We start from the raw sequence: 14,292 nt of genomic DNA, 5'->3' as shown, positions 1-14,292 counted from the left end.
GTTTAGCTCTTATGATGGTTTATTGAATGTCAAGAACAAAATAAATGGTAGTAGACTATCAGTCCTGGCTTACATTTTTTTGACTGGACCGCTACACAGAGGAATAAGATATATCAGGCTTTGGATCCGCACACAATACTGGTTAGTAGATACATTCATTGCTAATTTTGGTCTTTTTATCTTTTGGGATATGTAGACAAAAAAAAAAAAATCACCAGACTTTACCTGGTCATTGACTAGCCATTGTTTTCATTTCAATCTCAAGTTATTTCTGGTTTATCTAAATCTAAGTCAATCTGCCTTATGTTACGGACAGAGAGGCAGGAGACACCAATATGGAAACAGATGGTGGTTTATTGGATTACAGCACAGCAAACACAGTATGCAGGTAAGAGGTTAGGTTCTGGATTCTTAATCTGATGAATAATGTCCACAGATACTGTCCTTTGTCTTACTGATTAGTAGATAGTGGATGCGTAGATGTTTGGTGACCGAGTGAACACATGAGGAAGGTTGGTAACTATCCACACAGGCGATGATGCACAGAGACAGGGAAAACACGCTGTAGTAGAATGGAGAAGAAACATGCTGGAGTAGAACAGAGAAGTCATGGAGATTTCCATGTAGAGTCCTTTTGCCATTAGCGAGACCGGACAACTGACTGAAGCTAGTGGTGTGCTTTTATCCCAGTAGTGATGAGGTGCTGATGGGGAGCAGGTGTGTGTGATTAGTATTCTGGTGAGGGAGTGCGCTGTGACTGGATGATGCTGGAGCCTGGCATGTCTGTGACAGTACCCCCCTCCCACGGCCAGCTACCGAGGGCCGAGGACCCCGACGCCGTGGCGGTCGTCCTCTTCAGGTCGATTCGGGTGAGTAGCGTGGAAGGCGTCGAGCAGAGAGGGGTCAAGGATGTCGGGCCTAGGTACCCATGAGCGCTCCTCGGGACTGTAGCCCTCCCAGTCCACCAGGTATTCCATTAGACCACCACGGCGCCGGGAGTCTATAATCTCGTTTACCTGGTACGCCACTCCGTCTTCCAGGATGAGGGGGGGGTTCAGCTGCTGTGCCAGGCTCTGTGGGAACAGAAACAGAAGGGTGGTGAGGTTTGAGGAGTGAAACGAAAGTTGGGTGAATTCTGTACTGAGGTGGTAATTGGAGCTGATAAGTGACCGGGTTGATCTGCTTAGTGATGGTGAAGGGACCAATGAATCTGGGCAGACGCATTCTGATGTCCCGGGTTGACAGCCAGACCTTCTGACCTTGTTGATGGACTGGGGCAGTGGAGTCTCTCAGGTCGGCTATCATTCTGCGTCTGCAAAGTGCTCGTTGCAGCAGATGGTGAGCCAAATCCCAGACCTTCTCGCTCTCTCAGAACCAGAAGTCTACCCCTGATACCACGATGGTTCTCCTGACCACGTGAAGAGAGGGGGTTGGTAGCCGAGTACGCACTGAAAGGGAGTGAGTCCAGTGGTAGGTTGGTTGAGGGAGTTCAGGGCGTACTCGGCCCAACCCAGGAACTGGTTCCAAGAGTTCTGGTGGCCATTGCAGAAGGTACGTAGGAACCGGCTGATCTCTTGGATCTTCCTCTCCATCTGCCTGGTATAGTGCCTGGTCCACGGTCAGACACTATGTCTTCTGGGATCCCGTAATAGCGGGACACGTGATTGAATTAGAGAATCGGTCGACCACCACCAGGATGCAGATATTGTTGTCAAAGGCAGGCAAGTCGGTTATGAAATCCACTCCCAGGTGTGACCAGGGTCTGTTGGGAACGGGCAGAGGAAGTAGCTTGCCGGAGGGAAGGTGGCGAGGGCTCTTTGAGATGGAGCATTCGTGACATCCCTGTACGTACCTTCTCACATCCTTAGCCGTGTTTGGCCACCAGAAGCGCTCCCATAGCAGTGAGAGGGTTTCATTGGCCTCTGGGTGGCCAGTGCCCAGAGATGTGTGGGATGAGTGGATGAGTGAAGTGCGCTGAGTTCTGCAGACATATTGTAAGCCTGGGGGACAGCCCGGCAGAGCACTGGCAGAGGCATTGGAGGAGGGCACAGAGGGTTCTGACCATTGGATGGGACTGACGATAACGTTCTTAGGGATGATGGGCTCAGGTTCTTCATTGGTCTCCTCGGAGGTGTATAGGCAGGATAAGGCATCTGCTTTCACATTCTTGGGACTAGGGCGATAGATGATACTAAAATTGAAATGGGTAAAGAATAACGCCCAATGGGCTTGCCGTGGGTTTAACCTCTTTGCGTCTCTGAGGTACTCCAGATTCTTGTGGTCGGTGAGTACCGTAAATAGTCTCCGCCGGGCTGAGTTTATGGGAGAAGAAGGCACATGGATGGAGTCTGGCTGGATTCCCCTGCTGCTGTGAGAGCACCGCTCCTACCCCTGTGGTAGAGGTGTCTACCTCCACGACAAAGGGCTTCTCTGGATCAGGGTGAACGAGGAGCGGTGCGCTGGTGAATGCTTCCTTCAAGGTGTTGAAGGCTTTGTTGGCGGCTGGTGACCAGGACAGAGACTTGGGCTTATTACGGAGGAGATTGGTAAGCAGATATGCTATGGAGCTGTAATCTTGGATGAATCTTCTGTAGAAGTTGAAGAATCTGAGAAATCGTTGGAGCTCTTTGATGGTGGATGGAGTTGGCCAGGTCCTTATGGTGTCTACCTTCCCCTCGTCCATCTGGATGCCACTGCTGCTGCTGATGTACCCAAGAAACTGCACTGAGGGTCGATGGAAGGAGCATTTCTCGGCTTTCAGGAAGGCTGGAACTCCCTCAGGCATTTCAGGACCTCCGCAATGTGGTGCCGATGTTCGGCCATGCTCCAGGTGTAGATCAGTATATCATCAATATAAACCAGGACAAACTTGTGGAGGAACTCCCGGAGCACCTCATGGATGAAATCCAGGAATACGGAGGGGGCGTTGACCAGGCCATAAGGCATAACGCAGAATTCGTAGTGTCCAGTGGGGTCACAAAGGCTGTCTTCCACTCGTCCCCCTCACGTATCCGTATGAGGTTGTAAGCGCTGCGGAGGTCCAACTTGGTAAAGACAGTGGCAGATGGAGATGTTCTAGAGCCGCTGGGACGAGGGGAAGAGGGTAATGGAACTTGACTGTGATTCTGTTGAGACCCTGGTAGTCGATACATGGCTGCAAGCCTCCGACCTTTTTGGCCACAAAGAATCCTCCAGAACCAGAAGATGTTGATGTTCCACATGTAATAGTCCGACCTGGAGCATGACTGGACACGTTTACGGCTGAGGGGTTGACCTGTCATGGAATGGATCTGGTAGATGGACGGTGTGGTTGTGGTCTTGAGCTGGCAGCAGAGGGCACCAGAGATGAAGTTGCCGGCTGACCTAGAGTCGAGGAGAGCATGGGCTGGCATGGAGACATCGACAGCAGTAAGCCTCACAACGGTAGAAGTGGTTTCATCTTATTCAATGTGGGAAGGATGGTACTCACCGTGGGACGAGGAGGACGAATGGGGCATGTTGAGATGACATGCCCCGTGGGACCACAGTACAAGCATAAGCCCCAGGACAGGCGCCTCTGCCACTCAGCTAGTGTCAATCGATTATTTTCCAATTGCATAGGTTCGGGACCTGGTTCTGGAGGGCTGATGGATTCTGGCTGGCGGAGGGATGTTGCGAATAGTAGCTGGCCCTGGGGTTCCTCTAGACATGAGTGGCAACTCTGATGGAGAGCTGGATGAATCGTTCGAGGCCGATGGTATCCTCGTATGCAGCGAGATGCAGCCGCACCCTGGGATCCAACCCTTGGCGATAGGTGGTGATTAGGTGACTGTTCATTCCATCCGCTGAAAGCCTGGACCTTGTTTTAAATGATACAATTGCTCACCGGCCAACGAATCACCTGCTGGGATGCCGAACACCTCTTTGAAGTGGGTTATGAAGTTGTGGAGAGACTGGGTAATGGGTCCATTTTGTGACCAGATGGATTCTGCCCATTGGAGTGCTCGTCAGTTTAACTGTGATATAATGAAAGCCACCTTGGAGCAATCGTCGGGGTACAGGTGCGGCTGCATCTCCAGCACCAGCAAACACTGCAAAAGTAAACCATTGTAGTCCTCCGACGAGCCAGAGAAGGGCACTGGTTTGGCCATGGGAGTAGTATACACCGGTGCTGAAGGAGTGACTGCAGAAGTGGCGGAAGTGGTGGCTGGTGTGGATGTAGGTGGATTAGTGGTGAGTAACCGGCGAAGACCAGCTCATGCTGTAGTCCTTCGGTGAGAGGCAGGAGACACCGATATGGAAATAGATGGTGGTTTATTGGATTACAGCACAGCAAACACAGTATGCAGGTAAGAGGTTAGGTTCTGGATTCTTAATCTGATGAATAATGTCCACAGATACTGTCTTTTGTCTTACTGGTTAGTAGATAGTGGTTGGGTAGATGTTCGGTGACCGAGTGAACACACGAGGAAGGTTGGTAACTCCCACACAGGCAGTGATGCACAGAGACAGGGAAAACATGCTGTAGTAGAATGGAGAAGAAACATGCTGGAGTAGAGTAGAGAAGTAACATGCAAGTGTAGAACAGTGAAGTCGTGGACATTCCCATGTAGAGTCCTTTTGCCATTAACGAGACCGGACAACTGACTAAGGTTAGTGGTGTGCTTTTATCCCAGTAGTGATGAGGTGTGTGTGATTAGTATTCTGGTGAGGGAGTGCGCTGTGACTGGATGACGGTGGAGCCTGGCGTGTCTGTGACACTTTACATTTAGAAAAGCAGTCATACTATGGTGGCAGAAAGGCTAAGTATCCAACTTCAATAATTTTTAGTATGGACCAAAATGTGTCTGTCCCACAGAGTATCAAAAACTGTCAAGTACCAAAAGCTAGCATCAAATGTCTGGTCAGATTTGTAATCTTGATCTTTAACTTCCTGATTTAAAAAGTATATTTTATAATATAAATGTTTATTACTTGAGATGCCTCTATGGACCTTGTTTTGTTTGGGAAACCAATAGAGAGGTAAAGATGAAGTTCAATTAATGGTGCTAAGTTGCTATTCAGATACTTGAATGGACATAAGCATGGGAGTCAAGCGCCCTCAAGTGCTGTAGAGATGGTGTCAGCGGTTGGTAATGAACTCGAAAAAGCGCTATTGGATGTTACTGTTGGGCGACGAGCACCAGCTGGCAGTGGGGGGAAATGTCAGTCATCTCGTCTGCTTGAATGGCAATAAAATCAGCGCTCTTTACTTCCTCCAGAATGTAATCCTTAAGCACGAACAGCATGCAGTCCAACAGCTCGTTTTGTACCGTCTTTGATGTCCCTTTAAAGTGGTAAGTTAGCTGTCAAGGTGCTCCTCCATCACACTGTCTAGGGAGACAACAAAATCCACCAATCCCCTGAAAATGCCAGGGTTGTCCAAGGAGTCAGTGTCGTCATGCCCTCGCAACTCAAAAGCCCCATGAAACTAAACAAAATCGATTATTTTGGATAAAATGTGCCTCCTCACTTTCCTCACCGCAATCCTGTGGCCACCGTCCAGCTGCGTAGCAACGTTAACTCTGCCTAACATGGCTAACATTAGCTTGACAGAATTATCCATGTGTGCCCTGGTGTTCTCATGTTTCCTTACTTTCTCAGACTGGTGCTTCATATCCCTCACTCCTGTAACTGTCCATGCTGGATCTGTCATCGAAAAAAAGCAAGCACGGAAAGCAAAATAAGCCATTAGCATGACTGCATCCAGCTAGCCAGGCCTTTCTGGTGTACCAGCTATGAGAGAAACCTCGCATACACAGCTTCCCTTTCTTGCTAGCCTGCTGTCTGATTGCGAGGTCAGGTTGATCTTTTCGGATTAGATTTGAGGACACTGATTGGCTAAGTTTTATGTCATACATTCATATCTTTGGCTAAACTGCTACTCAAACCCGCCTCCTCGGCGTGTAGGAAAAGCATATATGTTGCATAGTTGATTTTCTATCGTATTTTACACATATTACTGGGTGAATTCCATATTTCATTTTGTTTAATTTATTATTATTATTTGTTATTATTATTATTTGTAATCTTTTGTTTTGTGGCTCAAGGGCTCAGGGAGGGTAGCGCCCTCTTTTGGCCAGCCGCCACTGTTTATTTCCAATTTTAAACTATTTAATGTTGTCAAATGCTTGTGTTTAGGCAACATGTAACATTTGAGAATTTGGCTTCTTAAGTTTAATGAAAAAAGTTTGTATATTAATTTTTATATTGTTCAAAGTAAGGTATTGAAAAAAATAACACAACTATTATATCTGCACTAAATATGGAATGTTTTTAAGCAATACCCAGCCCTATATGATCCCCAGTTGTTACAAATGAATGGGATCACAGGCTATGAAATGTGCTCAATCACTAAAATGCACATATTCATATTAAAGGTTCTACATGTATCACTTTTAAATATTGGTTTATTGTGAAATTAAGAGTAAAAACTCAGTATAATTATTATAATAGAATGAAACCATGGGTGAGATTATTGTTATTGCCTCTATCTTAGACCAGTTCTGTTAAAACTGAGACCTTCCTACCTGTGAATATTGTTCTTTCCTGCTGAGAGGAGAAATATTCCCTGTTCTGTTCATGCATTCCATTGTATAGCATTGCCATAAAATTTTATCTCCATATCACTGGTTGAGGAGTGCCCTCTTCCATTTTGTGTCATAAAACAATCCACCTTATGGTGTTCCGTAATAATACAATGTAAAGTGTAGAGGGTAGAGGGCTGTTAAGGCTTGTCTTCTCTGTGGTTGGCTCATTTGTTAATGGTAATTATACTAATGATTGATGTAGTAATGATTCATCTTACATGTAGTTAATTTAAATTGAAATGCTTATGTTTCACCACACACCAGATATATTGTATACTGTATTTGACTCTGTTTGCAGTACAGACCTCCTCCTACTGCTCCAGTGGTGGAAGCCGGTGGTGATGGGTCCTGGTCCGTCAGGGCTCGGTACCGAATAGATCCGGTGCAGCTGACAGTGCTGCCACCATCCTCTGACCGAGGAGAGTGAAGCAGACCCTGCTGTTTGGATAAGGCTATCACCTGGAATAGGAGGATGACAGTGAAATGTAAGCTATTTTGCTTCTGGGATACTTACATATAACCCGCTCTTCTTGTAGGTGGAGTGCCACTGCTACAACTAGGAGCCTTGTAACAAAAAGGCTATAACTGCAGATATCCACAAAACATACAGCCTGCACTGAAATTATACAATTTTATGGTGACTAGAATACATTCCTGATCTTATTACATAACAAAATATTAAATAAGATTTCAAGGATCTATGTGACATCTTGAGATACTTCAACACTAAAAGCTCTTTGTTTTCTTGGACCACACCATTTGGCAACAAGAAAACAACCACTCAAATACCTCAACTCTGTACATGAGTATTTAGATCACAGTAAGGTCAGAGCATTAACATCACTACATCACTAAGTCCATCTTATCATTTATTTAGCCCTGTAAATAACTTTAAATAATTGTAATGTAAATTGTTTGTAAAATCTCATTCAGTGCTTTTACTTGTGTTACAAAGTGCAACACAGTTTTTACATGTGTTTGGATGACAAGCTATCAAGATCCTCTCCTGTGGAATCAGGTTTCAGTTTGCAATTGGGAGCCAGACACCATCTCTACATTTAAAAGTAGGCTTTTCCTCTTTGATAAAGCTTATAGTTAGGGTTGGCTTGGGTGAGTCCTGAACCATCCCTTAGTTATGCTACTATAGGCCTAGACTGCCCTCTTTCCTCTCTCCTTCTCTCCCTCTCCATCTGTATGCATTTTTATCCCATTACTGCATGTTACTAACTCAACATCTTCTCTCTCCTGTAGTTTTGTGCTTTCTCGTTTCTCTCCTCTCTCCTACTGTCACTTTCAGCACGTATTTCTGCCTCCGGAGCTGCAGAGACTGGATCTGTGGTTGTGGGCCACCTGGTGCCCCCGTGTTTCTGCTCAACAACTGCTACTACAGTTGTTGTTATTGGCTCTGTTACTAATACTGAATTATTTTTCCTATAGCTGTCATTCCGATTATTATTAATTTATTAATATTAACACTACAATTACAATTCTACTATTTAAAAAAAAATTCTAGGTGGTATTTGCACTGAGTCTGGTTCTGCTTGAGGTTTCTGCCTCTTAAATGGAAGTTTTTCCTTGCCACTGTTGCCAAGAGCTTGCTCATGGTGGGATTTGTTGGTCTCTGTAAATAATATTATAAAGAGTACAGTCAGAGACCTGCTCTATAGGAAAAGTGCAATGAACTGGCGCTATATAAATAAAATTGAATTGAATTGAATTGTTTCCATTTCAGGTTTGAGCATAACAGGCTTATTTACTCGATAAATTATTTAAAAGATCAACCATCAGAACTGTCTTTCTCTTTAGCAGTCAATCAAGCCAACTATACTAGACAGAGTAAACTCCCACTTCTTTGTTCTCACACTTCTGAACCTGTCTGCTGTGTTCGACACAGTGAACCACCAGATCCTCCTCTCAACCCTTAAAGTGTTGGGTTAGGCTCTGCACTCTCTCTGTTTTTTATCCTACCTGACAGGTCACTCTTACTAGGTGACCATACAGGAACAGGAGTTCCACAGGGCTCCGTGCTGGGCCCTTTCCTCTTATCTCTCTACACAAGGACACTTGGTACTGTCATGCTCTCATGTGGCTTTTCCTACCACTGCTATGCTGATGACACCCAACAATTTCTCTAATTTCCTCCTTCTGACAATCAGGAGGAGGCACACATCACTGCTTGCCTGGCTGATATCTCAGACTGGATGTCAAGGCATCACCTAAAGTTCAACCTGGACAAGCCTGTGTTCCTTCAGGGGAAAGACCTATCCATCACCATTAATAATATTGATGCCAACTGCTGCTTGCAGCCTGAAAACCCACCTTCTCAGACTTGACCTTGATAGCCCATGCTAGCTCTTTCTTAAAATGAAAATAAAAGAACTCGCTGAACTCTAGTACTCTGAACATGTTTTTGGTTATTTGTTTGAGAGGGATACATTTCCAGTTTTTGATGACATCTAGATCTTGTACCTATGTATGTAATGTAATCTAACAAGCAACTGACTTGCTTTAGATTCACAACAGACAGAGAGATAGACAGATAAATAAAAAAAGTTAAAGCTGGTAAAGAAAAACAACAAATCAACCTGCATAAAATAAGGTTGATTGCGAGCAGTCCTTCCATTTACCTTAGTACAATTTTTATTCATTGTTTTCCAACCTTCTTGTTGCTTGATTGCAGATTTGATATTTTTCTCTCTAAATTTGTTTAAAAAGTTCTATGAATAAAGTTTATCATCATAATGCAGTTTTTTTTATATCTTTTTTTGTATTTTAACATTTTAGTGGAGAGCTGGTAGTATAAAGACAGAGAGGCAGTACTTTCTGAGGGGAGACAGAGAGGTATGACATGTAACAAGGATCCCCAGCCAGAACTAAACCAGGACGCAGTTGTGTGGTATGCATTATAACCATACAGCTACCAAGGTAGGTAAAGAAAAATAATGATTAACCTGCATAAGACGAGGCTGTCCTCCAGCACTGAGCGGCCTACAGGGGATGGTGGTCTTCTCAGCCACTCTCAGCCACTTTTCCCTCACTGACCCACTCCCATCCATAATGCTGTCCTCTGATTCACTCTCCTGATCCCTGCAGGTAGGGTTTTCCTCCTCAGGAATGTGAACCAGCTGGGAGGATCCAGGTCGGGATTGGATAGACACTCTAGCCCCACCAGCCAATCCAGTGCTGCCATTATGGGCCAGGTGATTATGATTTGCCATAGGAACAGAGCTTGCGGCTAGTTTCATGTACTGAGCTGGGATGTGGGCACCAGCACGCAGCTCTGCTTCCTGACCAGTGACTATAGGCAGGTGTGTTCCACCGCGGAGCTCTGCCTCCAGGCCCATGGCGGAAGGTTCAGAGGAGCAGCGCAGCTCCATGTTCCTCTGCGGAGATGAGGAGGAGGCTGGTCTTATTCCATCCATCACCTGCAGGGACAGTTTCCTGTTGTCATTCTTATTCTTCCATTGGCTGAGCAGCTGTTTGGATCGGGTTGAGTCCATTGAGGTGTGGATGGAGGCGTGACGCCGAGGAATGCGGCCCTCCTCTAATGAGGAGCCTCCGTGGGACCTGGAGGAAAGGGCAAAGAAACTTTATGAGCAACGAGAAAGAAGATGATTGTGGCAAGAGTGCTTCTGGATTTTAATGAAGTGAGCTCATGCTCTCATTTGCTCACTGCTGACCATAGCTAGGTTACCAGTATGCTAACCACAACAATGTGATTAGCTACAATTAACAACAACCACAAAAGAAGATTAGTACAGAGCCCAGCAAAAAATAAATACATTACTAAATTAAATTACTAATTCATGCTCTCAAATTAATAAACTGTTCTCTCAACTTAATAAATTGTGCACACAAATGATCAATTTGTACTCTTGAATAAATCTTGTGCACTCATGCTGTGAGTGGCTGAATTTGGACTGACTTGGCAATTTTGAGGCCAGCGGCAACTTTAACACAGTTAGAAACAAAGTGGGATCTGGAGTGTGGCAGAACTCCAGTAATGACAAATCAATCCCCTCTTGCCCTCTCTTTCAAAAGCAGTGCACAGTGTACCACAGCATTTCAAAATTTTGTGATGGAGAAAATTACGTGAAAGCCATTTCCTCTGATTCCATTCTGTCTAAGGTACAGAATCACCATGAACTAATATAGAGTATTTAAAATAGAATTAGCTTGCGGAGTAGATGTAGATGGTTGCTGTGTTGTTCTGGACCACTTCAAATCTATTAAATAAAAAAATAACTAAATGAGGAGCCAAACAGGACCACAGGGACAGTTTGTGTACATGAGGCATGGCATCCACCCGCCACCACTGACAATGTCTGGCAGGTGTTGAGGATGAAGCCTCGCCTCAACAACTTTCATTTTGTGTGTTACGGCACATACAATCATGACTGATATGTCCCTCTCTTTTTAAAGTTGGTGCAGTCAGGTCTATGGTGAGTTACTCAAACATCTATGTGTGGAGGATTCCAGGAGAATGCCAGAAACCCTGCAATGTTCCATAGAGCCCTGTTTCTATCAGTGCTGCTTTAGCATGGTACTTTTCAAGTATTTCAAATTAGTTGTCGTCTCAGTTACACCCACACAGACCTTTACGCTTCTTCCTCAGACTAACTTCTATCACTTCTATCATCTTCTATCACATCGTTCCCTCAATGTTTCAACCACAGACAAAGATGACAAGGGAACAGACAGACTGCTCATGTTAATAGAAGAGCAGAAACAAAGCTGTGGAAATTATGGAAATTAAACACATGCACATTCAATTTCTTTTTATTGGAGCTATTTAGCAGAGTTTTGGGAGCACTACCGCACCTCAATGACGCCACTTCCAGCATTCCCATGAATACCCACCTAACCCATCTCCTCTTCTTTCGCTCTCGTATTCTGCGCCCCCCTGACTTTCTCCTATTTTTCCCCTCCTTCCAACTCTCTGTAAGGTCTCTGGGGGGGTCCGTCATGCCCAGATGCTACGGCGGATTCCCCACCGAAGCTTCCCCACAACGCAGCAACAGATAGAAGAAGTACAAGGACAGTCATAATCTTTCGTTTTTTTATAGCTACTTACTAGTGAATATTCCACTAAACATTTTTTTCCACATGATCAGAGTCAATTATGCTAAATAACAAATTATTAATATGATGATTTACACCATATATAGCACTGTATTTTGTTTTGTTATTATCCACTCTGATAAATGGTCTGGTCATGTAGATTAGTTCATTTATTCATTCATTCTATTCATTATAATATTTCCTCCATGATTTGACCACAGAGGACAGACAGCTGTGACAAGACAAGCTGTCAAGAGACAAACATGAACTAAACCTTCACAATTTGTAGCTATGCTGTAGCCAGTATAGGTTGACTCAGCCATTGTGTGGGATATTGCTGCTGAATGAAGAGGTTGGCTGAAAGTACTCATCATCATCATTGTTAGCTTTTCAACCGCTCATAATCTTAAGTAAAAGACATAAAGGTTTGTTCTCCTATTCCGTCAGAGAGTCCAAATGTAGTCACCATTCAAAAACATTCACAAACACTTGTCAAGAAGTTGTTCTGCAGTCCTGCAGCATAATTCAAGCTATCTGTTCATATGCTTAGTATATCCCAAATAAATACATACCTTTACTACAATATTTGTAAATGAACCACTTCTGCAAAATCCTCTCAGTGGCCAAGGGTCTGACTGAGGTGTAGCTCACATTCACTAACCTAATGCTATGTAGCCATAGCCAAAGCTACGTCCAGCGAATGTCCAAGAGTGATCAGGGTAGCCAATGAATGTGCCACCAAGGGTCCTTAAGAGGATTACCAAAATTTGCAGTTGGCAGCCCATAGTGGCTGCAGTTTGCAGCTATGGCAAATTATAATATTAGCTCTAATATTAACTCTTACAACAAAAAACAAGACTTATTGTTTATTGAAAACGTCCCCGTCTTTCTGAGGCTAACCTTATCCCAAAGCAATTGTATGCTGTGCATCTGTAACTAGAATCAGTGCTACTCAAATGAACTGCCTGATAAATCCTAGGCTTTTCCTGGCTGTATACCTCTACAAACCCCCAAATTTCATTGAACACTCCTCTGACTACTTTGTGTAAACTGTAAAGAGTAGTTCCTTCCATGTTAAAACAATTAGTAACTGGCTAGTAATTATCTGATATTAGTATTAGAGAAACTGTGTTAATACTGCGAATTTACACCCTGTTATTTCCTGGGAATTCTCACCAAATTCTGCTTCTGTTTCCTGGAAAAACCCTGCAGGATCCCAGAACTTTTAATATGTATGCGCATCGTATGTACTGAAATAATGATAATTTCTCCAAACCTCATTAATGCTTCAGTGCAACTGTCATAGATATAGTCTGATCCTAAATTGCTATGACTGCAGTAAACTGGATCAACTTATTACCTGCATTACTTTTCATGCTAAAACGGAATGCGAAAATACATTCCTCTATCCCAAAAATTGAGCAGTAAGGCCGATAACAAAACAACATTCAACAGGTGGAGCAGTATGTGACAGTTGAACATGATGTATTATGGGTAAGCAAAGTTGTAGCATCTTGTTTTCTCTCCCAAACCAAACCTGTGGATAAAGACTCCACTAAAAATATTTACCTTGGCAGTGTGCTGCTGCTGAAGGTCATCATGTTGTCATGGTTGCCCAGGGGACTGGATGGAGTTATCACCTCCACCTCAGCACTGGCTCTCTTCAGATTGGACAGAGAGGGCTCTCGGTAGGAGGAGCTTCGTGTCAGGATGGGCTCTGGTTGGTTGGGGGACAAGGTGTGGGAAGAGGTTCTTGTGATGATGGGCTCTGGTTGGCTGGGAGCCAGGCTGTGGTGACCTTTAAGTGTCAGGTTAAAAAAGGGGATGATTTGAAGTTAGTGTACTCATTGGAAGTCATTATTGAAAAAGAAAAAAAAAACAAAATAAAATGTTAAGACTGTTTGGTTTTGAAAACAACAAAGGGTCAGTTTCATAACATTAGGATCAGACATCAGACCAGCAGCATTGTAACTGACCACTTAAGGTCCATGTCAAATCTGCTTGAATTCTGAAAAGGTGGGTTTCTTTCCAAGTATTTTTATGTAAATAAGGACTATTTATTTACAAGTTGAAGGGGCACTCTTGATGTCATCAGGACCTGGCTTGCAGACTACAATACCAAAAAGTATCCCTTACAAACTAAGGGCGTGGAGTTTGGACATTTACCAAGCTTGGTCGGTCTAATGAAAGATGCTATTTGATTTGCATTGTGGGAAGTGTAGGATCCACCAGTTTTGGAGCTTGACCCATAAGAGGGACTAAAAGTCAGGATATCTTGGTCTCTACTGCTTCAATTTGGACCATTCTTTTTTTTTTTTTTGGTTGTAAAATACCTTCTGCAGATGCATTCAAACTCGATATCTTCGAATGCACTGGGACACATCAGTAATGTAACCTGGGGTCACTGGGTGTTTCAGGTCGTCAACATCAGACACCCTCACACAGGCGACCCCGCCAGGGTTGATCAAGCCCTGGCTTGTGTCTCAGTGGTACTCCAGATGGCTTTTGTTTTCATACCCTGTCATTCCCAGGAGACTGAGCACTTTGCTGAAGGATTTGCCTGCAAAGCCCCGACATCCCACTTCCACTGGATAGCACCAGGCACTCCGCCCCTGGCAGCAAC

At 44.2% G+C, this 14,292-nt stretch overlaps 1 protein-coding gene across 6 annotated transcripts in view; it reads right to left on the bottom strand.

Annotated features, from left to right (window-relative positions):
- LOC122886421 (2-lysophosphatidate phosphatase PLPPR4-like) overlaps positions 1–14,292 on the bottom strand; it is a 65,320-nt gene that overhangs the window by 10,752 nt on the left and 40,276 nt on the right. For 2 of the 6 annotated variants that reach the window (XM_044218600.1, XM_044218601.1), the window contains 3 exons: positions 13,239–13,467; positions 9,560–10,175; positions 6,914–7,067 (listed from right to left, as the gene is read on the bottom strand). In XM_044218600.1, the coding sequence (XP_044074535.1) occupies positions 6,914–7,067; positions 9,560–10,175; positions 13,239–13,467 (999 nt within the window). Of the gene's footprint in view, positions 1–336; positions 1,074–4,284; positions 4,502–5,614; positions 5,668–6,913; positions 7,068–9,559; positions 10,176–13,238; positions 13,468–14,292 lie in introns of those variants that run through there. The other 4 variants (XM_044218602.1, XM_044218603.1, XM_044218605.1 and 1 more) reach the window with 4 other exon arrangements.

This window comes from Siniperca chuatsi, linkage group LG13 (genome assembly GCF_020085105.1).
Source record: "Siniperca chuatsi isolate FFG_IHB_CAS linkage group LG13, ASM2008510v1, whole genome shotgun sequence".
NCBI lineage: Eukaryota > Metazoa > Chordata > Actinopteri > Centrarchiformes > Sinipercidae > Siniperca > Siniperca chuatsi.
The sequence above is the reverse complement of the archived record's forward strand: the minus strand, read 5'-3'. Positions and strand labels throughout refer to the sequence as shown.